At 37.1% G+C, this 27,585-nt stretch overlaps 2 protein-coding genes across 11 annotated transcripts in view; both read right to left on the bottom strand.

Annotated features, from left to right (window-relative positions):
- The window catches only part of DST (dystonin), a 443,403-nt gene that overhangs the window by 61,565 nt on the left and 354,253 nt on the right, over nt 1–27,585 (bottom strand). For 8 of the 10 annotated variants that reach the window (XM_069487494.1, XM_069487495.1, XM_069487497.1 and 5 more), the window contains 8 exons: nt 16,761–16,922; nt 15,066–15,236; nt 10,883–11,049; nt 8,524–8,683; nt 7,993–8,319; nt 7,373–7,457; nt 6,014–6,255; nt 4,893–5,099 (listed from right to left, as the gene is read on the bottom strand). In XM_069487494.1, coding sequence (XP_069343595.1) covers nt 4,893–5,099; nt 6,014–6,255; nt 7,373–7,457; nt 7,993–8,319; nt 8,524–8,683; nt 10,883–11,049; nt 15,066–15,236; nt 16,761–16,922 — 1,521 coding nt within the window. The remainder of the gene's footprint in view (nt 1–4,892; nt 5,100–6,013; nt 6,256–7,372; nt 7,458–7,992; nt 8,320–8,523; nt 8,684–10,882; nt 11,050–15,065; nt 15,237–16,760; nt 16,923–27,585) is intronic. The other 2 variants (XM_069487498.1, XM_069487493.1) reach the window with 1 other exon arrangement.
- Nucleotides 19,817–21,199, bottom strand: LOC138395584 (uncharacterized). Its single transcript, XM_069488443.1, has one exon. The coding sequence runs from the start codon at nt 21,197–21,199 to the stop codon at nt 19,817–19,819; it is 1,383 nt and encodes a 460-aa protein (XP_069344544.1).

The following is a 27,585-nucleotide window of genomic DNA, read 5'->3' on the forward strand; positions in this document are numbered from 1 at the left end:
TTTGTTCTGCTAAAAGAAAACAAGTCTTCAAGCAGAAATACTTCTCTTCTGCCATTTGAGAATAAATTTTTATTGAATTAGCAAACATTTATTGTTAAGCAACAAATGGAATAGCCACAGGGTCTACATGAAGCCATTTACAGGGAGGCAAGGCATTTTAGGTCTATGACTCATTCAAATGACTGGTTAATGTGTGTATTTGCAATGGACTATAAAAATGGCTCATTTTACATGTGAGCAACATGGTGAGCAATACTATTGGACCAAATTTTAATAATTTTGGTTACTGCTCATACAAGTAGCAAAATTTGACTTAAAATAAATTGTTGATAATCTCGGCATCCATAACTGCATTCTGGGAAGTATTTTAATAGGTAGCATCAGTGGAGTCTAACCATCAACCCTAGCTACTGTAACTCCTATTATAGCTGAACGAGCATTTCAGCAATTTCCTAAAAAGTTAGTGAAGATATAAATGGCTCTCTCTAAATATTCCTGAAAAACTCCCTAAAACAATAGCAGCCAGCATCTTACTGAACACATTGTTCTAAGTGCTTAACTTGCAATATCTCCTTTAATCCTGCCAACTGTATAATGTGGGTATTACCATTAACTCCACTTGCAGCTGAGAAAAATGGGGCAAAGGGAAGTTACCTACCTTACGAAAGATTATCCAGCTAGTAAACGCTGGACCTGAGAGTCTAACCAAGGTGGTCTGACTTTAGGACTGCACTCTTATTTGCCATGTTTACTGTTTGTGCTTGTATATAATTTGGGCTTCATGAATTAAAAATATTCATGTGATTTCACCAAAAATGGTTCAAATACCACAAGAGTCAATAAGTAATAGGTTTTAACCTAATATTTAAACATTTCGCCACTCTCCTACAAATTGAGTGGAAATAGAGGACTAAGACAAAGTGATATGCAAGCCTTAACCTCAAGGACATCCTTTCTACTCCCTTCCCCTGACGGGGATCTTATCACTTTCTTTTGATTAGCATTTCCTTCCACTTTGCTTCTGATTATTTATAATAGAGCCCGTGTTTTCCCACCCTCAACACCTGGAGGGTCTAAACAGATCTCATTTCCGTAGCGGATGTTTACTTCTGGTTCTTTAAAAGAAATAAACAGGTGGTATTTTTCTCCGAGGCTGATTCCTAATGACCCAATGAGCTGTTTGTTTTAATTGCACCCAAACCAACAATCCATGGGCCTTTATAACAGGGTTATTATGGGGCCCACTTACATAAGCCAAGCAATTAAAGCTGCCGAAGAATGCTTGGGATTCCCAAACCCAGCGAGATACACATATTTTAGCAACTTCTGACAATTGTACATTTGTAAGAGGCAAAGGATGATGAAGTGCCGAGGTTTAAACAAACAATCAGGGTAGTCTGAATTCAGGATACAAGTTTGTACACATCTTTCAAGCAAAAGTGCCCTTTCCACATTTCCACAGAGCTTGTAGAAAGAAAGCAACAAAGCTATGCTACTGTGTGTAGGTTTAAAATGCAAAAATATGTACAGTTTGTAACTCAGATAATGGCATGTATTGTGAGAGGAGGCAGTTTAGCTCAACATCATTATTTACTAAGCTGCCTCTCTCTGCTCAGATTTTTCCTAATGTAATGAATGGGCCCAATTCTTTTAAAAAAGAATATACTTTTCAAAACATCAATGCCTGCAAATCTGTAGAGTCAGATGTAGGAGCTTGTTAACGGGTAGCACCTAGCGCATATAGTCCTCAATCATTTGCCCATAACCAAGGCTGTTCAATTATTTCTGAAATAATAACAAATAGGGTCTGCGTCACTATGATATCAAAATTCAATAGCATATCCCTTCAAAACTATTATTATGACATAGGATTAACATGGAAATCTAACCATGTCAAATCAGAACATTTTTAAAAACTAAATGTATACAAGTTGGTTACAAAGTACATGCTAATTAGAAGATACCTCCACGCTCCCTTCTCTTTTTTCAAACTTTTAATTCTTTTCCATGTTTTTCTTTGCATCTCACACGTGATGTTTGGAAGTCAACACACTCTGTGACAGTGGCTTGCCAGTTTGCAAAGTGCTTATAATTTTGTTAAATTCCAAAAAGCAGGTTACAACATTATAAAAGAGGTATATCTGTATATAAACAACGTTAATACTGGGCAAAATATGAAATATCTTAAGAGAAATTTGCTTAGAAAACCCAGAACATCTAGCCATTTAAAATCTAATCTAACTTAGCAAGGTCATTCAGGGACAAAGCACTAAATCTATAACTTTTAAAATTATCAAGTATTGTTCGAGGCACACATCCTTACCCTATCACTTACGGGTGTGGGTATGTTGGAGGTAGAGGTCTGGGGAAGAGTCTCTCAGTTAATAAAACAAAGTGTGTGTGACTATAGATGTATTTTAAAAGGTGAACTGACGTCAGATCATGTCCATATTTCATATGGAGAAGAGACACAGAATGGTAGATAATTTATACAACATAAAACAGATAGTGTAAAATATGTGGCTAACATCCAGGTCCAAAGGTGTTTTTTTTTTTTGTTTTTTTTTTCCATCATTCCTTTTTACATTTCATGGATATATTATCATTGGGTAAAACAGAAAACACTTTATTACCAAACTGTACCCTGGTTCTAATTCCAAACATCTGTAAGTGGCCAAGCTTATAAAATAATTTCAGTGATATATTAGCTCCTTTATAAACTTGAAAATTATGAGTTTAGAAACTTATCTTTTAAGTGCAAAATCTCTGCCACACCAGAGAGACAGGTATCTACTATTCTGTTGTTAAACTTGCCTACACAATGATGTTCATGACTCTTTTAGCATTACATTCTCATGTTCCACAATCCTTATGGCTGGCAATATTTTCATTATATACTTCTGTTTTGCTCTAATAATGGCACCTTCCTTCAGATTAGTGAAGAATATTAAGGAAAAAATGCATCACCCCTCAGGGTTTTTCCTCTCTCTATAAGTTATAAGGAGGCACAGTAGTGAGGTAGAAGGAGATCTGGATTAAATTCTAGTTGCAACTCCACCACTTACTGGCCATGGGATCACAGGCAAGTTGCTTCTCTACATGTTGTACACTGTACATGGTCCTCCCAGTTATAGATACCTGTGTCTGTTTAGGCCTGCTGGAGGTATTTCATTGGACAGACTTGCAGGCATTTCAAAGACATGAAGATACACATACACATGTGAACAACCAGAAGGTATTAATGGCATTAATATTAGCTGATGACCTACCAGTAGTAAGACTTTTACTATATATATATTCATTCTCTCTCTCTCAAAAGAAAGGTGGGAAGAATATAGACCAAATTGCTTACATATTCTTTCTTTCATGAATTTTTCTGTATTTGTTCAGAAAAATCTCAAAATTTTCTATAAGAAATGATTATATCAGGAAAAAAAAACCCAAATAATTATTTTCCAGTAGGATGTATGAAGTATATGTTTTGGCGTTCTAGAAAACTTACACCGACCTGGTTATTTTCTTTCCCTTTGGAAAACAGCTGCAAAACCCTGAATAGAATTAGGCCACAGTCAATGACCTTGGCGCCTATCAGAGCTTACTAACCAAGTGAAACTCAGCCTGTGACCTTGCCCTTGTTACACTCTTACTTTATTGAGCTAATCAACCATAGTCAATTTCTCAAGAAAATCTTACTCCCAGGAGTACAGAATGCTTGTCTTACTATTTAGAGAAGTCTTCAGTGCTAGTTCTGAAATGTTCACATAATTTCCAGTGAAAAAAATTCAGTATTTAAATACTCGAATAAACTTCACAAATAAACACACTTATTTTCCTATAATAATAAGGCATATAAAGTCCTCTAAACTTGAAAAACATAGAAAATACATTCCTCAAGTGTGAATGCCCTCCCTCACAAAAATTTCTTAGGCAGGGCCTTTGGTATCATTGTATTTCATCAGCTTTTGTGATTGTCGAGCACAGCACTAAAATGAGGAGTGGAGCATTATGCTTCAGAACTATATAAATTACACTTTTACGGCAACATTAGAAAATTAATTTTGGATGCTCCCACAGAATCTGCTAGATTTGTGTTTCTTGCTTTTGGCTTGTACAAGTATAAGCTTAGTCACATCCCTTCCCAAGCTCTGCTCTCAAGTACAGAGTGATAGCACACTACCCCCACACATAAAGTTTATAATAAGTCTGATGACTTCATGTAAATATTCACAGAGATTTCAATAAAAGTTAATCAAACATGCATTATAAACTTCTTTTTCCAGGACCCCACTCATGGCCCACAGCACTCTGAGAGAGCTGTGGTAAAGGCTGGGTGACTAAAAACCTCTTGCAATATATACACTCTGTATGAGTTGCAGACAGGTCAGAAACTATAATTGTTTCCCCTTCAGTCATCTTCAGAAAAAAAAAAAACTCCACATTACCAACAAAATAGTTTCCATTTTAAAAAGAATACTTTCTCTTTGCCATAGTTTTCTGTAAATCAACAGTTAATACTGACTTACATGGTAACTCAAAACATTTACTCACATACAGGTCAGGCTTAGTCAAGGCATACAATTAATTTTAGCAATATGCATATACATAGACAAAAGCAGTTGGTTTGGAAAGCATTGATCTTCCTAGGGTCTGACTTGATAAGGACAAATCTCTGAAACAGGGAGGCAGATGGCTGTTAACAATGTACAGATTAGCCTGGCCCTGGCACTCAGACACCCAAGCAGCCCAGTCAAATTCTTTTCGAATCCACCCTTTCATTTTTGAAGCACAAGAAATGAATGGAAACACTATCCACAGGCGTCTTTGTTCAGGTAAAGGCTCTGGGAACAGCTGGAGAACATTGATTGCTTAGACAACAAACCACTTGTCCCTACCTGCTGTGATCTCAGAATGGCGGCATCGATCTCCTCCACTTTCTGAGTGATGGTGTCGCTCACTAATCGGTAGCGCTCGTTGTCCTCAGCTACCATTTTCTCAAGTCCTTCTCTTGCCCTCCATGGTACCAGTTCCAGCAAAGCACTGCTCACTTCGTTAAGGGAGTCCAGTAAGGCTTTGTTGTTCTTAGCTTCCTTCTGCAGTTCCTGAACACATACAAATATGTGGGTACCCCTTAAGAGTTTGGACAGAATTTTCCTTTAACTATTCTTGGGGCCAAAGTTCTGTGCAGGCCAATAATGTGACACTTCGGCCATCCCCTTAGTTTCAGTTAAGTTAAATAAACCTTTGTTATTTAAAGCTATTTTGCAAAAAGGAAAGTGTTTCCTGAGAAGTTCAAAGAACAAGTCATTTGTCGACATGGCAAGATTTTATCTTTGAAATTTAATATAAATATTTAAAATTTGGGAAACAATACCAAGCAAGTTAACATGTATTATTCTTTGCTTTCTGAGAACCTCTAAGTAATCAGGTAACAGAAAAGTTTAAAAAAAAAAAAAAAAAAAAGGAATTAAGCCAGAATTAAGTGAGCTTCAAAATGAGGACACACTGGCTTTCAATCATTCTAGCGGAATCATTACAGGCTCAGTGAGCCTGACCTCACCAACTCCCCTTCACCCATATGTGATCATATTTCAGGGATGATAAAAACAGAGACCGATATCTCTGAAAAGAAGAATGATTAGCATGGCAGTATGCTATTTTTGTCATATAATTAGATAGCCCACCCCATGCTAGTTTACAGAAATATTGTTATTCCAACAAAATTATGTGTATCTCTGAAACAATGATCATTTTCCTTTTTTTCCTGTTCTCATCATTCTGTCTCTTGTGTAATAAGTATAAGACTCTTAAAAGAAACCATAATATACTGTTTTCATCTTTGGGTTCCTGAAAGTTTAGACTGCTGATCGGCTGCCAATTTCTGTTGGGTCCCCGCCCACCAAGGCATCTTTCAGCATATTAGTAATGACACAAGACAAACACAATTTAATTCCTGTGTGAATAAGACTCCTTAAAAGATAATAAACTGATCCAAAATGTATAAATCAGAGCATACTTTTTGCCTCACTTGTGCTTGGCTTGCTGCTTCTCCTTGCAGAACCTGAGTTTCATAGGAAAGTAATTCCACCTCCACTCCGTCCAGCCAGGTGCACAGAGCCTCGTGCGTGGAGTGCAGCCGCCTTGCAAGCTGCAGTGCCTGGTCCAGAGTCTTGGCTACATCGGTGCTCAGTTTGGTAATGTCTTTGTACCTTGCTTTAATGGCTTCCAATTTATCTTGAATGATTAAAACTTCATCACCTACAATTTCAAAGGCATGTTATTTCTTATGAAAGGCCAAAGTTGGGGGAGGGGGCAGGTTCTTCAGATATTATGGCTCACTGATGACATTTTCTGGGGGGAAAAAAGAGACATTTTTCTAATGATGATCTGACCCAAGAGAAGCCCTTCTCTAGATTTTAATCTTTCCCAGGATTTCAGGCAACTCTAAACCATTCTGAAAATACAAATGTACATACTGGAAAGGGCTAAGTGCCTTTAGGTATGTGCAGGGCAGTACTTTTGTATCTATGTATGAGGCTTTCAGTTTTCAAAGAACAGGGGTTAAAAACCTCCTGAGTTCAGATAGTGACCTCATGCATGGCTTTAAAGGTGGGTTACTCTGGGCAAGATGCTTAACCTCTCTGCTCTTAGTTACTCATCATTACTCAACTGCACTATTCCAGCGGATCCTTAATTGCCTCTACCTCATTTTCAGATACACCGAGAAACTGCATCCTGAGCTTCAGACTTCTAACTCAAGGCTCTAGATATGATATTGAATTTCTCCAACTCATAATAAATGGTACTTGCCCCCACTCCATACATATTGCTGAACTGGACATAGGTACAGTAAAACTCCTATGGCCAAAGGAATCACTAAAACAAGTTAGTCTCTCTGAGTTGTTCTAAAATCTTCTCACGTAGATATTAAATCAAGCATTTGTTTTCTTAGTGATTCAAGCATGAAGAAATGAAGCCTATGTATAGCCATGCATATAACCATAATGTGTGTTACTGCAATGCGATCTATCTTAAAAAAAAAAAAAAAACTGTCTACAACCTATGTGTTCATCTGCATTCCACAAGTGGAAAACTAATGTAACTCTGTCGTGGGCTTCTCTGACTAGCTCCTGTGCCAAAGTGCTTTATGAGTAATACACACAACTTCCATCAAGAACTCAAGGGAGATCATGAGAAAAAGGTGAGATCATATTCTAAACCCCGCCTTGATTGGTCTTGAAAGCATTCTCCAGAATGAAGTCTTGGAACGGTCCCCAAATTATAAAGTGTTTTGCTTTGTTCCCCATCCCTAAAATATTTTGCAAACAATGCAAAATGCTGACTGCACGATTATTGGATTGGAAAGATATCTCACCTGTGGTTTGTTTAAGTAGTTCTAAACCATTTAGTAATGCCTGATCTACATTTTGTTTCCTGAGTAAGATGTCCTCTTGCAGAACCTAAAAACACAGGTACCGGTTTTTATGTAGGAGAGAAAAAATTAAATCAGCATTAGCATTAGTTAATCTCAGAGAATTTCAAGTAGGTTTCACAGAGCTATTTGAGTAGATACCTCACATTTTCAAATATTCATTATTGTTGCCATGTTTATGCCTCTTCTTTTCCCCACTATGCCCCATGTCCCATGTTCTTATAATTCACAGTATTCTCCCTTTCTGAAAATACTTAGGGCCTTATGGAAATGGGCTACGTGGAGGTACTGGGGTGCTGCTTAATGATGGGTCTTTGTATCCAGCAATAAAATAACAAAATGAAAAGTGAAAGATCCAGCCAACAGGATAAATTCAATGTCTTTTTAAAAAATGACTTCATTAAAAAAATCTGCATATACAGGCGAAGTCTTTTTTGAGTGCAGCGATTCATCTAAATTATAATGGATATAAAATAAATAACACAGAAACAAGGAAGACTGAGAAAATAATGACAACTGAAATGAAAAAAAAAAAAAAAACGAAATGAAATAAATCAAAATACCCGAAGTTCAGCCTGCTGCTTCCACAGCCCCTCGGGGCTGCACTCCTGGACTGAGAGCTTGCTCAGCTTGCCATGCACTTCGTTCAGCCAGTTCATCAGCTCAACTTCATCTTCCCCAAAAATCTTAGCATTACACAAGGCCTGTTGGAGGAGCTCAGACCTGCTGTGACTTTTCTCTTGAATCTCAATGTACCATACTTGAGAGGAGTCTAATTTATTCTGCACCATATCTTTATCCTCCCTGGAGCTCAAAACCTTTAAGGACTGGCCAATGCTAACAGCCTGGTGTAAATGTTTATTGTGATTGATGATGTCATCTTCTAAGGCCTAAATAAAGTTTAAGAAAAGAAAGGAGAAAAACAAAAAGAATGGACAAATAAAAATGAAAACATAAATAAAACTAAAGCATGACATTTGAAATGGATTTGGTTTGCAATAATGCATAAAACAACAATAGTATGTAACACAAATTTATGTCATAAAACCACAAAATAAAAACTGAATCTTACTAATGTGTGAGTTATATCTTACTTTGTGCTGTGCAATTTGTTCCTCAAGTTTAGCTGCTTGGGTTCCTATGGGTTCACAATTCACCAGCCTCTTTTCCACGGTTGTAAGCCACTCATTCAGCGGTTCTAAGGTTTCATGAAATTGCTGTGCTACCACCGAGATACCTTCCAACTGACGATTCCTACAAATGTGCCAAGATAAAGGTCATTTAGGGATGAAGAATGTGTGAAATATTCAACAAAAATCTTCAGTCATGCTCCTGAATTCTACTCTAAACACTTTTTGTAGAAACCATCGAGGTTAAAATTTAAATCTCTAATATTGAAAGAATATGTTAAAATAGTATTTCAATTAAATAAAATTGAAGTTGACCAACAGGTCTTCCTCAGGTGCCTGAATCTCATGAAAGTCTGAAGTAATCTTTTGTAATAATACTTCTAATAATTATAGCTATAATAATAGCAATGTTATAATAACAATGGCAATAATAATAATAGGTAATATTTATTGAATACATATTCTGTGCCAGGTCTTATTTTAAGTGCTTTATATATTAATTTTGATTGGAACACAAGTTCCTCAGATTGCTTTTAATCAAATGGTCAAAACTGGATTCAAATTTTGAAGAGCATACATATCTCCTTAGTGGAATGAATAGGGATTCCTACTTTAAAAAGTTCGGTGTCAGGAATATTTCCCAAAAGCAATAGTTAATATTTTATGGATCAAAATATCATGAACAGAAGAGAGATAATCCAAAATATTCCTTGGACTTTTACTTGTAGTTTGAAGTACTTTTAGAAAACACACAGTTTCTTCAATTGCAGAGGACTCATGTAAACTAAAACCAGCTTCCACTGTTCTCAGTGCTTACCTAGGGCAACTGATTGTATTGTGTTGATTTGTACACAGAATACCTGATTCAGTATCAAATCCTGTACATGATTTCTGCTAGGATCAAGAGCTGTTGTCTTAACTTCTTATCACATTTAATTCTTATGGAATTACGTGATTTGGGAAATTAGATTTTTATGGGGAAGAAGGGAATTATGGAAAATTGGCACAAGCTACTAAATACAATTTCTGTATCAATATCCCACAAACTATATATACATATATTTTTTAAAACTTTCAGTTGAAATACACTTGATCCTAAAAAAATGAATAAAATTACTATATTCTTTTTAACTTCTGGATTATCAGTATCTATGACTCTTGTTTTCTAAATTCAAATATCTAACAATATAGAATCAGTGGAAATAACTATTTCATGATTGGGTTTCATTTACTATGATTTAAATTGTGAACAATAAATCTGGGTGTGAATCGTAACTATTACCAACATCCCTCCATTTAACATCACTGTCAGGAAGGTTTTGGGAAAAGAAGACCAGTTATGGCAGTAAAGCAGAGATCCAGACATTCATTTATTTATTTAAAAAAAAAATTACTGAGAGTATCTTCCATCACAACCAAGGCACAACATCCTAGGGCATTACACAAAAGGGTTAATCCACTGACACACATTAAGGACAACATGAGACTTTCAGACTCCTTAGGAGCACCTCATTCTATGGTCCTAAAACTATATTTAATTATACTTCATAATTCAAAATTAGACAAACCTTTCTCTTCACCATTCTAGTTCCAAAAAAGGTAGAAATTTATGGAACATACTCATTCGATTCAATGGTTTATCTATTTTCAACCCAACCAGCCTAGATGGCTACTCTTCAATGTAGCTGCCACTTACTGCTGGTCAATGTGGCATCAAATGCAGAGAATGAAATAGGGGTTGAGATTTTGTAATAAGAAAACTGCTGAGAACAGCCTCCATGAAGTTAGAGCACCTTCTACCTGCTTTGTTTCCCAGCTAACCCCTGCTCCTCCTTTAAAACTTAACTTAGCTGTCATTCCCCTGCCCCCAGACTAGGTTTCCATAACATGCTCCCACAGCGCCTTGTATTTTTGCTTTGAAACATCACATTTGTCATTACTTCTCAATGGCTATAAACCTTCCTAGACTGTACCCTATCTGAAGGCAGAGATGCTCTGTCCAGCTCACTCCTGTAACTCAAGGCCTAACTCAGGGCCTGATGTAGCCATGGTAGACTAGGGAGTAACTATGTAATAAACAAAGGAATGAATCACCCTCAAGGAAATGTTTTTGTTAAAACAAAGAGTTGGGTTATAACTGGTGATTACAAGACATTAACATTAGAGGAATGAGGAAAGAGGCATTACGGTCTCTGCTATTTATGTCCACATACATGATAAACATAGGAATATGACGATTTGAAAAAAAGTATTACCAAAACACAAAATATCAGTATGAAGGCCAGTGCTACTCTTTGAAAAGAATCGGAAGTATGTAAGTTACCTTGTTTCAGCTTTATTAAGCAATGCCTCCCATCTACTATCCAAGAGACTCAGCTGTTTCAAAATCTTCACTTTATCTGCAGGCTCTGCTGTGGCAGCGATTTTTTCTCCTTCTCGTTTGATTACCTCCACAGTAGATTTGCGGTCGTCCAACAATCTTTGGAGAAGCTTGAGATGAAACATTAAATATTTTTTTTAAAGGCAAGGGAATAATTGTATAAACATAAAGTAAAATGTGCCCTAAGTACATCTGATCTGTGACAAAATATGTATTTTGTATGGATGCATATACAAAAGGATCTGAGAAGTAGAGTTTTACATTTTACTTAATGATTTATTACTACTGTGTCAGATACTGTGGTAGGGGCTTTACACAGTAGGCAAAACTAATATTGATAAGGCCACTAGACTCCCTATTGATTTTTTTTTTTTTTTTTTTTGGAGGCAGAGTCTTGCTTTGTTGCATGGGCTAGAGTGAGTGCCCTGGCATCAGCCTAGCTCACAGCAACCTCAAACTCCTGGGCTCAAGAGATCCTCCTGAGTAGCTGGGACTACAGGCATGGGCCACCATGCCTGGCTAATTTTTTTGTTTGTTTCTATTTTTAGTTGCCCGGCTAATTTTTTCTATTTTTAGTAGAGACAGGGTCTCGCTCTTGCTCAGGCTGGTCTCGAACTCATGACCTCAAATGATCCTCCTGCCTTGGCAAGACTCCCCATTAATTTTTAAATATAAAATAATAGCACAGAAGTGCTGCTTAGGATAACCTCACTGAATCATGAGAAAACTGCAAAATCTCCATTACTGTAATGAAATGGCAATGCCCTAAACAGTCAACAACTATCTGCCCTGTCGAGATACAAAAGATTCCTATAAATCATTAATGTTTTCAAAACCTTTTCCCACATTAAACAATACATTACAGATAAGGAAGTTAAGACTCAGACCAAGTTCACAAGTTAGCAAGGCTAAAACTAGAGGCTCTTGGCTCCTTTTACTAGGTGGGACTAGCTCCTAAAATACTTTAAAGATGAAGACTAAAAAAGCCTTTAAATATTATTCCCCAAAGGAAGATAGGGTAGAAGATGTCTAAAATCTCCAAAGCTGGCTAAATAAGACCAATACTTCAGGATTTAGCAGCAGAATTAAAATTCAATTTAATTCCAATTAAACATTTCAAGATGCCTGAAATGGAATGTTTGATATAGGGAGCAAGGACTCAGGATTACGTTGCTTTCATCTAATCTAAACAAATCGTTCATGAGCAACTGCTATGCACATACACTGTGTTAACAGCCACGAGGAAGGCACAGGTGCATAAAACACTAAATATTTCATTGGTTCCTTAATTGACCCTGACTGATAGCTAAGGATTAAAGATTTTACAGTTACCCAGAAGTAAAAAGCTAGAAGAGTATTTTGAGATCAAGACCACCAAGGAGGTAAGAGGAACTTATTTAAAAAGAAGGGAAAGAAACACAAACCATATTGACACAGGCTAAAGTCATTATACAGTCAAAGTTTAACAGGTGGTTTAGGCAGCAAAAAGAACTAATTAAGTGTATTATTTTTGATAAATTTTAATAACAAAGCGAGCAACTAAGAAAGTAAAATCAAAAAACAGGTTTTGTTAGCTAAGCATCATTTACTCTGGGAGTTAATTTTAAATTAAATTGTAAATGATAGCAGTTATGTTACTCAAAAATCCCATACATACAGTGTGTTTCCAGTTTTGTTTCCTAAATCCTCACCTTTAAATTTATTTCTAATGGGTAAAATTTCCCAATATGCTAAAGTTTTCAAAGAATTTTTAGAGAGTTATAAAGAATTCTTAACATCACTAATTATCAGGGAAATGCAAATTAAAATCACAATGAGATATCACTTTACCCCTGCCAGAACGGCTATTACTAAAAAGTGAAAAAACAATAGTGCTGGCATGGATGCAGAGAGAAAGGAATGCTTATATACTGTTGGTGGGACTCCATATTTCCTCTATGGAAAACAGTATGGAGCTTCCTCAAAGAACTAAAAGTAGACCTACCATTTGACCCAGCAATCCCACTACTAGGTATCTACATATAGGAAAAGAAGTCATTTTATCCAAAAGATACCTGCACTCAAAAGTTTATTGTAGCACAATTTACAATTGCAAAGATGTGGAATCAACCTAAGTGACCATCAATTCATGAGTGGATTAACAAAATGTGTGTGGGGGGTGTGTGTGTGTGTGTGTGTGTATACACTACAGTGTATACACACACACACACACACACACCATGGAGTACTACTCAGCCACAAAAAGAAATGAATTAATGTCTTTTGCAGCAATTTAGATGGAACTGGAGGCCATTATCCTAAGTGACATATCTCAGGAATGGAAAAGCAAACACCACATGTCCTCTCTGATAATATGGAACTAATCGATGGGCACAGAGAGAAGTCAAGTCATTGGAAATCAAGAAGGGGGGAGGACGAGTGGGGTATAAACCTATCTAACAGGTACAATGAACACTATTCAGGTGATGGGCACACTAACAGCCCTGACTTAAGTATTATAAAAGCTATCCATGTAACAAAAACATTTGGACCCCTGAATATTTTGAAATTAAAAAAATCAAATTAAAGCAAGCAGTAAGTTTTCAATTAAAAAACTTTTGAGATGAAATGTGGAATGTTCTGTTGTTTTTTCCCATTTTTAATTGACAAATAATAATTGTATACATTTATGAGGGACAATGCGATCCTTTGATATAGGTATACATTGTTGAATGACTAAAACAAGCTAATTAACATATCCATCACCTCACCTACTTACTTTTTGTGGTGAGAACCTTTAAAATGTATTCTTCTAGCAATTTTGAAACATATAGTATATTATTATTAACTCTGCTAACTGAATAAGCCAAACACAGAAAGATAAATTTTAAATGTTTTACATTTAAAAATGTTTAAATGTAAAAAAAAAAATTAATTACTTTAATTTTTAAATTAAAGTAATTAAAATAACCCAATTCCTTCTTTTTATAAGTTCTACATGGAAGAAACCTTACCAGTGTCCTCCATGCCACCACTTCCCACGTCATTTCAAGTCATGGCTGACAAACTACTGCTGAAAGCATCATTAAATACTTCATAACTGACCACTACCATCAGAAGCAAAAAAACTGTACATATGGTCCCAAGTAGTTATCATACCTCTAAAGATCATGTTTTCCCAACTTGGTCCCATTTTAGCAATGTCAAAAGACACTATTAAAGACTAGTACATTCCTCAGCACATATGAATCAAGTATTTGCCTCTTTAGTAATAGGTTGAACCACAAGAAACTGTCAATATTTAGTCTATTAAAAAGGCAATTTCATCTAGGTGTGGTGGCTCACACCTACAATCCCAACACCGAGGGCGAGGCAGAAAGATTGCTTGAAGCCAGGAGTTCGAGAACAGCCTGGGCAACACAGAGAGACTGCACCTCTACAAAAAAAATACAAAAATTAGCCAGGCATGGTGGCATGCGCCTGTAGTCCCAGCTACTCCAGAGGCTGAGGCAGGCGGATCACTTGAGGCCAGGAGCTTGAGGCTTCAGTGAGCTAGGATGATGCCACTGCATTCTAGCCTGGGTGATAGAGCAAGACTCTGCTTCAAAAAAGAAAAATTAACAAAAGGCAATTTCACATGGATCAACCTAGTATGTAAGGAAACAATGATATTGCCATCCAAATGTCATCCTGTCAAGGAAGCCTTCCTTGACTATGTGTTTAAAATTGCACACATGTCCCTTCCCTTGGAACACTTCCTGTTCCCCACCCTTGCTCCATCATGTCCTGATTCCTTTCCCCATCTCTGCTTTATTTATCACTTGCTAACTTATCACAATTCACTTATTTACTTTATTTATTGTCTCTCCCTCCTTGTCCCTCCCTCCCCACTAGACTTTAAACTCAATGAGAAACTTTTATCTTTTCTATTTAGGGACGTATCCCTAGCACCTGGAACAATGCCTGGCCCACAGCAGATGTTTAATAAATATTTGTTGAATGACTAAAACAAAATATTTTCTATAGCAGCAATAATCAGTTAACTAGGATATACTATTAATAAAAATAAAGAGAGTCACAAGGCAAATTTTTACTTTCATTATTAAGATTTAATATGAAACCCAATACAAAAGCATCGCTCACTTACCTTTTGCTCTTGTATCTGGGCCTTCACCACTTTGAACTCAGCCGACGGGGGTTTCTGATTGGCCACGAGCTCCTCAGTGTCCACCATCCAGCTGAGCAGGGACTCCAGGGCATCCTGGAACCTCCCACAGTGCAGCAAGGCCTCCTGCAGCTGGGCTGCTCGCTGAGCCACCTGCAAAGTGACAGTTGCTTCAACTTCTTATTTTGTACAATGAAATCTGCCCACAGGCCACTACGTTTCATGTTAATTTTCCCATACATTCACAAATTTCCTTTTCCTTTGCACTTAAAATTTACCCAAAGCATTGGCAGTGGGCAGGATCGGAGTGGAAAGGAGACAAACTTTAGCTAGCAAGCCATGAAAATAAGGTTACCATTACAAATAGTCAATGTAGAAGACTAAATCTTTGAGATTTTAGAAATATCCAATACATTTATGATTAGCAATGATTCAAATATTTTAAAGTTATTGTAAGAAACAATGCATAGTCATTTTTATCATTTTAATTTTTTATTTCCTACTGGTGAATATCAGGGATAATGATTTTTAAACGACTAAGATTAAAAGAAACTATTATGGCAGAATCACAGTGATACTTTGCTAGGCAAAATAACTACAATGTATCCAATTAAATTCTGCTAGCTCCAAGCTCTGAAGTCCTTTTTCAACAAACCGGGGCCTTTGTCTTCTAGTAAATGGACTCTCTGTGTCCTACATAGAGATATCCTATTGCCTTTCTCATAGATCTTTTCCTTTTGGACTGAAAAAGTAGTTGGCAAGACATTTTAAGCACCATGGAGTATATTTACACCTGACACTGCATTCTAATTGTGTTTAAAGGAGCACTATAATGTGAATCAGACTTTAAAGAATGATAAATGTAGTTTTAAGATCTGGCAACTACTTAAGATTTCAATGTAGGGAAAACAGCAACAAGAATCACCACACCACCGCCGCCAGATATGCACTGTCATCCCATGGCAATTTTCTGACAACTTATGTTAAGTGAAGAGACAGCTACCTGCCATTGTGTGTCAGCATTATCTCCCTAAGACATCAGAGCATTATTTCTTGCATTTTCCTTCATGAACACTTAGAAAAATGTGGGATTACATCTTATAAATAAAATAGTATTTGAAGATGATGGTCTATAGTAAGGATAGCAAACCCCTCGTCCAGGACTGACAGAGAAACACAGCCTCTTTCGCTAGTGTAGTGTTGACTTATACAGTGTAAAGTTAGTCACCAACACTTGAAAATTGGAAGGTTTCAGATACAAAGAGAGATTTCCATGTCCTTTTGAAAGTCAGTAAACTATTTGGCCACAGTGAGCCTATATCCCCGCATGTCAATGATTTGCTGAAACTAAGTAGCTACCTGTACTCTTAGAGGTGCATGTGATGCCCTCCACACAGAGCCACAAATCATGGCCATCTGCCATCATCCTGCAGCCATGTCTCTATCAAAGTCAAGAAAATAGCTGGGAAAAGCCCTATCTCACCCACCTCACTTCTTTCATTTATATTCCCTACCAGCTCCTGTGGGCATCTGAGTTTCAGCCATCCAGTTTATAGCAATATGAAAAAGTAGACATATTTAGAAACTTTTGGCTACTATAAATAGGATTCATGGGCACAATAAATGATTGTGAATAATGACCAACAAAAATGATAACGAAGGGGATGAGAAAATTACCTTCTTATTGAGAGTCTTCCACCGTGCATTGACATCGTCCAGGTCATGCTCCAACCCCTGAGTGCTGGTGCCTTTAGCAGCGCTCTGAATAAGGCCTTGACCTAACCAGTTTACATCCTGCTGTTTCACCTGCAAGGGTTCAATCTCTTCTTTCTGGAATATCTGCAGTTGAAAGAGCAATAATTACATGAATTATATTATCTAACAATCATCAAATACATAAACATTTCTGTGGTCATTAGGTTGTAGAAACTATCAATTATTTCAGAGATAAAGATAATTTTTGTTGCCTCTTCCTAGGTCGTAACTACTTTATGAGTGACAGTAAGAAAGTAAACTAAATATAAAGTCATAGCATATCAAAAGCATTCGGGAATATCAAAGAATGATAGTCTAAGTGCATTTAATCAGATTATTTATAAAATCAAGAAGAGAGTATATATGCCCTCTCTTTATTGCTTCATTGTTTAGCATGAAGAATTTCCTATTGTCCCAATTTAACTTTAGCAAAAGATTTACAGAAAATGCTAAGGAGTAAAATGATAAGTCAGGACCAAGATGAGCCTTACTGGGCAAGGAATCCTTACAGACTCTCCTAAGGATGGCTGCTGCTAGCTGGAAATTGAAGCCTGAGACTTAAATTGGAGATAGAGAATCATCAACAAGAAGATGAGGAGCCCAGTGGCCAAATACATGGCTTGCCAGGAGGGCCAAATTACAGAGATAGGAAAAGGAAAAAGACACAGGCATGTGCTACAGTAGCATGGATCCCTGGCACGTCTAGCCCCTCCATGCCTACCAGGACGCCCATGGGGTTGCAAGAAGTATGAAGACGACACCCCATGGATCTCATCACACACATCGCCAGCACAGCAACTCTTGGGTCACTGCCAGTGGTTTCCTAGCATTCTCTCCCCCACCGTCCATTCCATTCCTACTTACGGTCCTCCAGTTGTCTGTGACTAGCAACATGTTAGATTATAATACAAGCTCCATGAAAGGAGAAATATCTATCTTCCTTGTAAGTAGCTCTACACCCTGGGCCTACCATGGCACCCAGTATGCAATATGTACCCAATACTTACTTGCCAAATTAGTATCAGTATGGAAAAATTACATTTCTATCTTAGGTGGATGCATCAACCCCATAAAAGATAATACTAGGGGTAGATAGATATCATTTCTTTCATAGATAACATAAATGTTTTTAATACAGGGCTTGGAAGATGCTATAAGGAAAATCAATTATTTTAACTAAGGAAGGAAAGTTTCAGACAGATATTAAGGTAAATATTATTTGCAATTATGAATTATTATACTAAAGGACACTATATAAATATAGCAATGATTGGACAGTTAATCAGGATATATGGAAACATAATAAAGGCAAATATTAAAACAACACTTAAGAAAAAATTACAGGCACAATATGAAAAATAATTTTGAAAGATGTAGAGACTGCCTGAGGCAAACTCCCCAGACTCTGGTCCAAGGCCTCACATACAGGATACTCCTGTGTTTCTGTATAAATGAGTAAATTAAAGAAGAGCAAATAAATTAATAACCATTTCCTCTGAAGTCTCCTCCTAGCTAAAATCCCAAGCTGCTTCTTCCACAGAAAATCCATATAGACAACTTCCATAGTGGCTAATTGTTTCTATATAACAATACTCAATATAAAAAAATCAGTTACACATAATCAAATACATTTTAAGATTCTCCCAAATTAGTGAGAAAAAAAGAAGTTTTCAGAATTTTTCAAAAAGGTATAAGTCAATGGAAAGTTGCAACAGGTGGTGAAGACAGACTTTGGCATTGTAATTCTATTTCTTTTCTATACCACTAAGTTACTACTTCTAGAAACTAATAGCTTTAGATATGTTTTACTCCTTACCAAAAAGTAGGGACTATAAAGAAATTGCTACATTTTTAACTCCAGGAACTTATATGATAAATAAGAATTTAGAAAAAAGTTTTATTCTCACTCTCAGATAGTTTTCAGGACAAAAAACTAATAATAATAATGTTCTTGTAAACTGCCTTAATCTCTGATCTTGGCCTTAAATTAATTTTAGAGGTGTATATCAGAGCAGGTCTAGGTGAGTTTGGTAATTTTCCAAAGTGCCACAAAAAATATACTAAGAATTTACAAAAACAACTACTAAAGAGTATATATTTCTAAGATTTAATTACTTTCTACAAATAAACTGAAAAATCCTTTACAGGAAAAAAAGTCCTTTGCTAAGCTTTTAAATTGGCATGCCATTTGCCGTATGCATAGGGAAAAGGCATAACTCACAGGAGCAATTATTTCACAGATTGAGAAGAGGAACTTCTATGATATTGTCTAAATTCCTCATCTCTCAGCAGTAACAAAATACCTATGAAAAGAGACTCCCCCCCCCCAGTCTAGCCCATAACACACAAACACGAAGAGAAGCTTAAAATAAAATAAAATTACCTCTGAGGCAAAGTTTACCAGAAGAGTTTAGTAAAAGTACCAAAATAGCTGAACTTCAATCTGAGTGGGAAGAAAAAAATTACAGGCTTCACAAACAACCTCTACTTATTACCAAGGCTGCACCCTTTACTTTCTTACCTCATTCACCACTCAACAAAAAGTTAGGAGCTATAACGCCTGCAAAACACTGCATAATAACTCTACTCTCACGTGCAGAGCTCCTGAGAGAAGTTTTTCAGCACATTAAAAAAGTCCTTAATTTGGGTTAGGTACTTTGTGGACCACAACAATATAATATTGTGTTTGTACTTGCATGACTAAGCCTGTTCAAGCTTAATAAATCCAATATAACAGCCCTTAAATGGCACTGTCTTAAACCACAATTTGTATAAAAGCCTAACATTAACATAAATTCACAGTGGAGACATTCCAAACGACGGAGAATAGCCACCCTCTGCACAATCCATAGCAGGACCCTAAACAGCTGGGAATAATCAGTCCTCTCAAAACAGTCCCTAATTAATTTGTTATAATGATCAACTTATCAACAAGTGGCATCTTTGCGGGGTGCTAGTCAAACCCCCCAAAGAAAGGACTAAATGTGATCATTATTAGAAACACTAGTGGCCACTCTGAAACAGAACCACAAACTTTTGGCATTGCAGAGTTTCACATTTCCATTAATTACCTGAACCAACTGAAAGCCATTGCAGACTGTGTCCAATATGCCTGCTTGGGCCACTGCTTTTCTGGGCTCTGCTTTCTTTCTTACTGGTGTGAATTTCAGGGAGCACTTCATAGGGATCACCTCCATCTCCTGGTCAGAAAGGGGAGCCTCCACGTCTTTGGATGCTATGTTGAATTCTTCTGAATCATATTGTGTCAAGAGTGACACATTTTCTACTAAACTTGGGCTGCCACCATCTACATCATTATCCCCCAGATCTGTGTGGGAGAGATCTAAATCCCGAGGGGAATCTTTCATAAGTTCCCTACTTTGTGCTGTGAGTTGGGATTCTCCTGGTCCATATGTTTTCCCCTCTTCTCCAAGGTTAGAAATATGCTCGTTTTCTCCATTTCTTGGCATACTTAATGGATGATACTTAACAGTACTCTCTTTCAAATCATTCTGCAGGCAACAATTTTCATCATGGATTTCCCTTTGGCGATTCACACTTTTCATTTCCTCTAGTGGAGAAATATCATGTAAAATCATCTTGAAGTTTTCATCAGGGTGGACACTTCTACATGAAAGCAGTGGGATTTTCTGTTCACTAATGGAATTAACAGAAAAAAATGGCCTATATTGCTCTGTTATATGAATATCTTCAGCAGAAGACAAGCTTCTAATTCGTGACTGGTCTCCAGTTAAAATGCCCGGTTTTTCTTCCCTCTCTGCTGGAGGGCTACATAAACCGGAGTCATCCTCCTCCGAAGTTAGAGAATTAGTACCCCATCTGCACTTGCTGGCCTTGGCAACAGTATCTGACATATCAGTAGGTTCAACAAAAGAGCTTTCACTTTTGTTTGCATAATCCATAAAATTGGCTGGGACAAACATTCGCCATGACCGTCTATGCTCTTTCTTTTCTGCATGAGATTTGGCTTTGGGAAATCCTGTGGTTCGAATGATATCACTATTTAGTTTGAGTGCATCAAAGATCATCTTTTCATCTAGTTTGTTAGCTTCACGACCTCTCACCTCAAATACACTGGAAGAAGTAAGGGCACCATTAGAGCATAAAGAGCTAACATCCAGTGTTCTGTGACTGTAGGGCAAAGTCCGATCTGTAAAATGCCTGGAAGACAGGCTGCCTTTTGAACCAGAGTCTATCTGTTCATTTAGTCTAACAGTATCATAGATTGACCGCTGTGGGACATAACAGTCTTCGATATTTAGGTCCTCCTCTTCTTCACCCTTCCCTACACATGGGGGATTCTGACGTAAACAGTCTGGTCTGCTCAGTGGCTTCCCCATTTTGTAGATAGTTAAAACAAATATTGCAGCTCTTGATACAAAAAATAAGAAATAAGATAAAGCATCTTTCAAGAAAGTATACTTCTGAACAGAGTTATGAAGTGTCTTCAGCATAAAGACATATGCTCAAATAATATATGTCATATGAGGTGTTTAAGGTCATCAGCAGTGCATCAGTATAAATGCGACTATCCTTTTACCTGGTTGATTTTAGGACGATTTTAAAAAATAAAGTGCATCAAGAACAGAGAACAGAAATCTCCTTTGTCCACCTCCCCAGACCCCAAAGTTCCCTTTCACACACTCCAAAACACAGAAAAAAACAAACACACACTTAACAGTGGCTCAAACACTCAGAACATTCCATTGTCAGTCCATTTCCCTTTTTAGTCTAATTTTGCATCTGAGATTTCCAGATTAAAATTTCCAAATGAGCAAGCATTTTAACAGGCTGAATGTTAATTTCAGCAGAGCTCTGGTGAACTGTAATCCACTTAAAGATGGCTTGCAAAACTCCATCTCCTTTATAAATAAACCATGCTTCAGAAACTTAAAAGGCAAACACAGGGACCGTGTATTGTCCAGATCAAGGCACAGAACAAATCTTCAGAGAAAAATAAGTCTAATGTTGTAAGAAAGTTAAAATTTTCTTTTACTTTTTCTTAGGGGGTGAGTAGCTATAAATAATCTTGATTCAAAAGGCAGGTTTTCTTCCCATATTAAGCTTCTTCAAGGCAATTCAGAACTACCCAAAGGAAAAAAAAAAAAAAATTAGACTTTTGGACAAGCCAGGGCAGTACAATCCAGCAACCGTTTAAAGTAAACAGAAAGCATGGTGTACTATTAAGCTTCCCTTTAAAAAAAAAAAAAAGTCATTTCCAAAGATTCTTATCTGATCCTCCTTAAGAAGGCTTACTCCACCTGAAGCAATTGCAGCCACGAAGAGCTCCGCGGTTTCCTCTAAGGCACAGGCAGCGTAATTCACATTCAGATGAAAACCAAGAGACTACACTAGCCTTTGAAACTGACCAACTGCTGCGGCCGCAATTTGGCCTTCATTTCAGCTGGAGCTGGAGAGAGACAGAGGCGGCGGTGGAGGCGGCCGAAAGGGAACTCCAGCAGGGAGCTCCTGCGCTGTCCCCGGCTCCTCAGGGCAGCGTGGTCCCCGGCGGGCATCCTCTCCAGCCTGGGCGCTTCCAGCAACGCCCTCTCTCCTCGGGCAACATCTGCTACGTGCCTGGGCCCGCAGGGCGCCCCGGACCCGCGCGGCTCTCTCTTATCACTTCGGTGCTACGCCCTCCGGTGACTTAACTTCGCAGTCATCTTTTCTCTGACTCCTCGCCTCTTCCCCGGAGCCGCCGAGCGGTTTCAGGGGGAGGTACCTCGAAGCCGAAAGGCTGCCGTGCAACAGCCTGGCGGTGACATCAGCGCAAAGCAGGCCGAGTCCGGCAACTGGGGAGAGAGGCAGCTCGGGTTCAGAGATCGCTGAAACCCCACCGCCTGCTTCCACACGGGAAGGGATCCGAAGGGCTTGCGGAGGCAGAACCTGACACCGGGAGCTCCGCGAGGAAATCATTTTGTCAACGACCGCAGACTGCGCTCATTTGAATACTAAATGGGAAAAGGAGAGCTACACAGGTCCCTACGCTCAGTTGAAAGCACACTCCCTTACACTGAAGAGTCTGTTGTTTAAGCAGTATCTGTGTTGTTTAAGCAGTATCTGCGATGCACAATGCAGATCACTTTGAAGTTGAGAGAGTTTTGTCATTCCCTTTGAAAGTCCAAGTTCAAATCTAACTGTTCTCCAGAGTAAATTATTCCTACCATCACGGTGCTCTGAGCACTGCTGACATGAATATTTGTAGTTACTAATACCATGCAGTCCTCTTGAGGTTAATGCAAGGCCCAGGCAAAGATCAAGGGTAGTAACTCACTGGGGATATTTAATAAACAAAATCACATCCACAATGTTTACCTATTGAACCAACATCCTTTAAAAAATAGTTTGGAAATAAACTCAGTAAGCCAACTCTTAGCCTTTGTGGGAGAAATTAATAGCTTTATTTAAATAAAATCTATCCATTCTTTATTTTATGAAATAAGCAACATTGCCAGAGTAGCAGGCAGGCTTACAAATCAAGGTAGATGGTCTTTTTTTCAATCTCACACAATGATTGTTTGAACAAGAACCAAACTGTGCTGACCCCAAATGAAGAAGGCAGTTCTAGTAAAAACAATCTTATACTTTCTCTGATCATTTTACATAAAAGATGTAGGAGGAAACTTCTGTACCTTTAATGAGAAAACATTATCTCAAAATTATTTTTATAAACCCAAGGGCTACACCTTTAAAAAAAATCTTTTCATAACCAGAACTCTTTTTAGGTAATTCATCCATTTAGCAATCGTTAGATGCCACTCAGTAGGTGGCCATGATTAAGTTGAAAAATATATATACACATATAGTGTGTGTATATTATTAATATATATATGGCTAGGTATAAAAAAAAAGATATAAAAATACCCATCAACACCACAGAATCAATGCCCATTTTTCATGGTCAAGAAGTGAAATATTTCAACAAGTACCTGATTCTGTGGTGTTTGAGCACATAGGCTGTAATGAGGCACTGATACTAAAAGAAAGAAAAACATGCACATAGTGGCTATGCTTGAGCAATGGAGTATGTACTAGGCTGAGAAGTAGTAGAGACCAGGGGTCATATTCCCAACTGCCACTATCTTGACATGAAACCTCGAAAGCCACTTATTCAGGGTGATATTAATAATAAAGTTTTCACGAAATCTGTATGAGTGCCTTTCTCTGAACATGTGAAGATCCTTACAGAACTCTTCATGAGAAAGAATGGCTCTAATTCAGTCCACTGTAGACTGTAACTCTGAATCATTAACACAATATTATTCTAGCCTTATGAAAAGCTACGAAGAGCCACATGTAACCTCACATTTGAGGTGGGCAGTACGTTTTTTAAACTGCATGGATAATCCATTCATAAATTCAACATTCAACAAATAGTGCTCACTGTCTGCCAAACACCATGGTAAGCACTGGGTGAATGATGGTGCACAGGGACACAGCCACCGCTGTCCCTACACAACTCACAGTAGAGCGGGAGTGTGAATGGGAAAATGGGCACAATGCAGTTTGGAAGTGAGGAGTGCTCTGGAAAAAGGTAGATTATAATTGTTTACCTATGTGCCATTTATTTAACAACTGAATTCTTATTTTATTAAACTGATTTCAACTTCTTATATTCTGATTCAAGTTAAAATGTGTGCCATTATATTGGAATTTATGATGATAATGTACATGTATCTTTGTTACTTGAAATCACATTCCAAAGTCTTATCTGGATAACATACAAGGACTTATATAGAGAGCAGAATTGAATTGGTTTATCTTTTCCTCCCAAATTTGGTTTATACAGCTACTATAATGTCATAGTCTCTAATATTAATAAAATCAAAATATATTAAACTCTGTTAAATATTAATCATATCCAAATCTCTCACTTTTTCACAATGAGAGAAATATAACATGAATATGAGCAAAGTTTTCCTGAAAAATTGCCAACATTATTATTTCATATATACAGAAGTCATAACGCTAAATGTTTTCAAAATGTAATTTTACTTACTTTACATAGCCTACTAGATATAGTTCAGCTAAATTATCTACTAAAGCAGATGATTTGGGAAAAGAGTACAAATACTAACTGAATTATAAGCAAAATAATACCATTTTCTCATTTTACATTCCTAAAGTTTAATTAAATCTTTAAAAAGGAAAGTTCCTGAAAAATCTGACCACTAAGTGCAACAATTCACTTCACAGAAAAATTAAAGACTAATTCTATCGATTAAAACCTGGATTTTTTAGAGTTGAAAGACTGGAGGTATTAAGTTCCAATGTGTAGTTAAGTGGCAAGTGTCTGTGTAAATAAATGCAGTATTAACCATGAAAACTAACAAAAGTACCTTCCTGGCCCAATATCTCTTAAAATCTGGATTAGAAGTCAAACAAGAAATATGTGTTTTGTGCCACAAGTACGTAAACAGGCCATAAGAGCAACAATTTCTATTGTTCTTTCTAAAATAGATAAGCTATTGGCTAACGAAAACTAAAAGCATCCCTTATTTTTACTTTTCAAACTGATAAACTTCCTCACATAAATGACTAGAGGGTTTTCAAGGATATTCATCAGGTGAATACGCAATAGCTATTTATATCACAGAAATATAGTTTATATTTAAAAAAAAGTAGAATATTCAGACCCAACCACAAAAGTAAACAAATTTAGAAACATTTAATAGATTCAGTAACATTCTGATGGGACTTTATCTTGGTGTGAAGTTAGTATCTTTATTCTTCCTATAAGTTACTACAATACTAAGACTATGCCTTTCCCAAATCTTCAATGAGGTTTTCCAGGTGACAGTGGATAAAAAGTATTCTGTGTAACAGAAGATGATTCTATATATAAACCTTATTAATTGAAATATATACATATTTCATATATTTTAATACAGGTATATAATGTCTAAAAGTTCAAATTTTTTTTTAAAAGCCATCCAGCAAGCAAAACAAATGCACACGTTACTGACCCCAGGCAATTTCCTTCAGAGAAACAAAAACGAAACAAAATCTGAAAAATACTTTTTGTATTAAAACACTGACAAAAGACATAAACTAATCTTGCAATTAAGACAATTAAAATATCAGAAATAGGACATGTGAGTACAGACATTTTGGAGGTATCCCAATTCTTAAGCAGCTCCCAAAGATTTTCACTTAATTTACAATAGCAACATTTACCTCTCCTATGCTGATATTTAATGAATGATAAGAGACCTAAACATTTAAAAAGTAACATTTACTTGACAAGTCAAATTTTCTTATCAAGAAGCCAATGTATAATTTCCTACTACAAAGCAAATTCTTGTGTCTCTCTCTCTCTCACACACACAAACACACCTTTAAGCAACTTTCCACATTAGTAAAACAAATTATAGAGGTGTCTCTTTACCTAAGGGAGGCCTATGATAATGACAGTAGAAACTACAGTTTGGCTCTTGTTTTTGAACCACTTTAAAATGGTGATATAGGTTTATCCAGTTAAAAGCAAAACAACACAACTACCACCGAAATATCCTATGTTATAAAAAATCTCTGGCTGGAACTATCTTCAAAAGAACCTACTTTAATTTTCCAATCTTAAATGAAGCAACAGAAGTTAAGAGGGGCTAAGTGACATAAAGGGTCACAGCATGAGTCAGCAGCAAAACTGGAAAGAGAACCCATGTTGCCAAGTTCCCTTTTGACAATCCTTTCAGAGAAGTATGTATGGTACATTCCTCGTGTAATGTAGCAAAGAGGGCATCCATCCAAACTATGCCTAGTTTGTGTGGGTGAGAATATGAGGTATTAATAATACCACACAGCAGATCAGCTCCAACTCTTAACAGCTAGGTGTGGTCTCTGTTTTGTCAGGGTTTCTCTTTTGCCCAGCAGATGGGGTATTCTTTCTTCCTAAAAATCTTAAATGTCACCTTGATGTGGGCTGTTAAATAATGTGACCTTCCCATAAAAGCCCACGCATCTAGTTACAGTTTCTATAGTGAAAATGTTTTCACCTTTAAAAATACCAGAGGAAGGGATCATGCAACCCCTTTGCTAATGTAATCCCATTAACAAAAATCCAGTCTATTAAGAAATTTTCCCTAACGAAAACCTCTTCTGCAACAGCTTTATCTAATTTCCCTGTTCTCAACAAAAATGGAGAACAATTAGTCACTGACCTTTATATAACAACATGAATACACTTACAAACTACTATTAAAATATTCTTTGAATAGTTTAATTTTTTTTTTTTTTTTTTTTTTTTGAGACAGAGTCTCGCTTTGTTGCCCAGGCTAGAGTGAGTGCCGTGGCGTCAGCCTAGCTCACAGCAACCTCAAACTCCTGGGCTCAAGCAATCCTCCTGCCTCAGCCTCCCGAGTAGCTGGGACTACAGGCATGAGCCACCATGCCCGGCTAATTTTTTTTTTTTTCTATATATATTTTAGTTGGCCAGATAATTTCTTTCTATTTTTTTTAGTAGAGACAGGGTCTCGCTCTTGCTCAGGCTGGTCTCGAACTCCTGACCTTGAGCGATCCACCCGCCTCGGCCTCCCAGAGTGCTAGGATTACAGGCGTGAGCCACCGCGCCCGGCCTGAATAGTTTAATTTTATCTTTAAAACTATGGGGACCTCACAGAGGTTGTTTTTGGATAATTTAATAAATACCTTAATGAGAAATTTGTGTTCAAACCACCTGGCTTCTTTAGACCCATGATACTTGGCATTTTAGCTTACCCAATATTCA

This window comes from Eulemur rufifrons, chromosome 15 (assembly GCF_041146395.1).
Source record: "Eulemur rufifrons isolate Redbay chromosome 15, OSU_ERuf_1, whole genome shotgun sequence".
NCBI classification, from domain to species: domain Eukaryota; kingdom Metazoa; phylum Chordata; class Mammalia; order Primates; family Lemuridae; genus Eulemur; species Eulemur rufifrons.

Excerpts from the sequence above, each read along its gene's own strand:
- LOC138395584 (XM_069488443.1), bottom strand. The coding sequence starts at position 21,199 with ATGGGGAAGCCACTGAGCAGACCAGACTGTTTACGTCAGAATCCCCCA.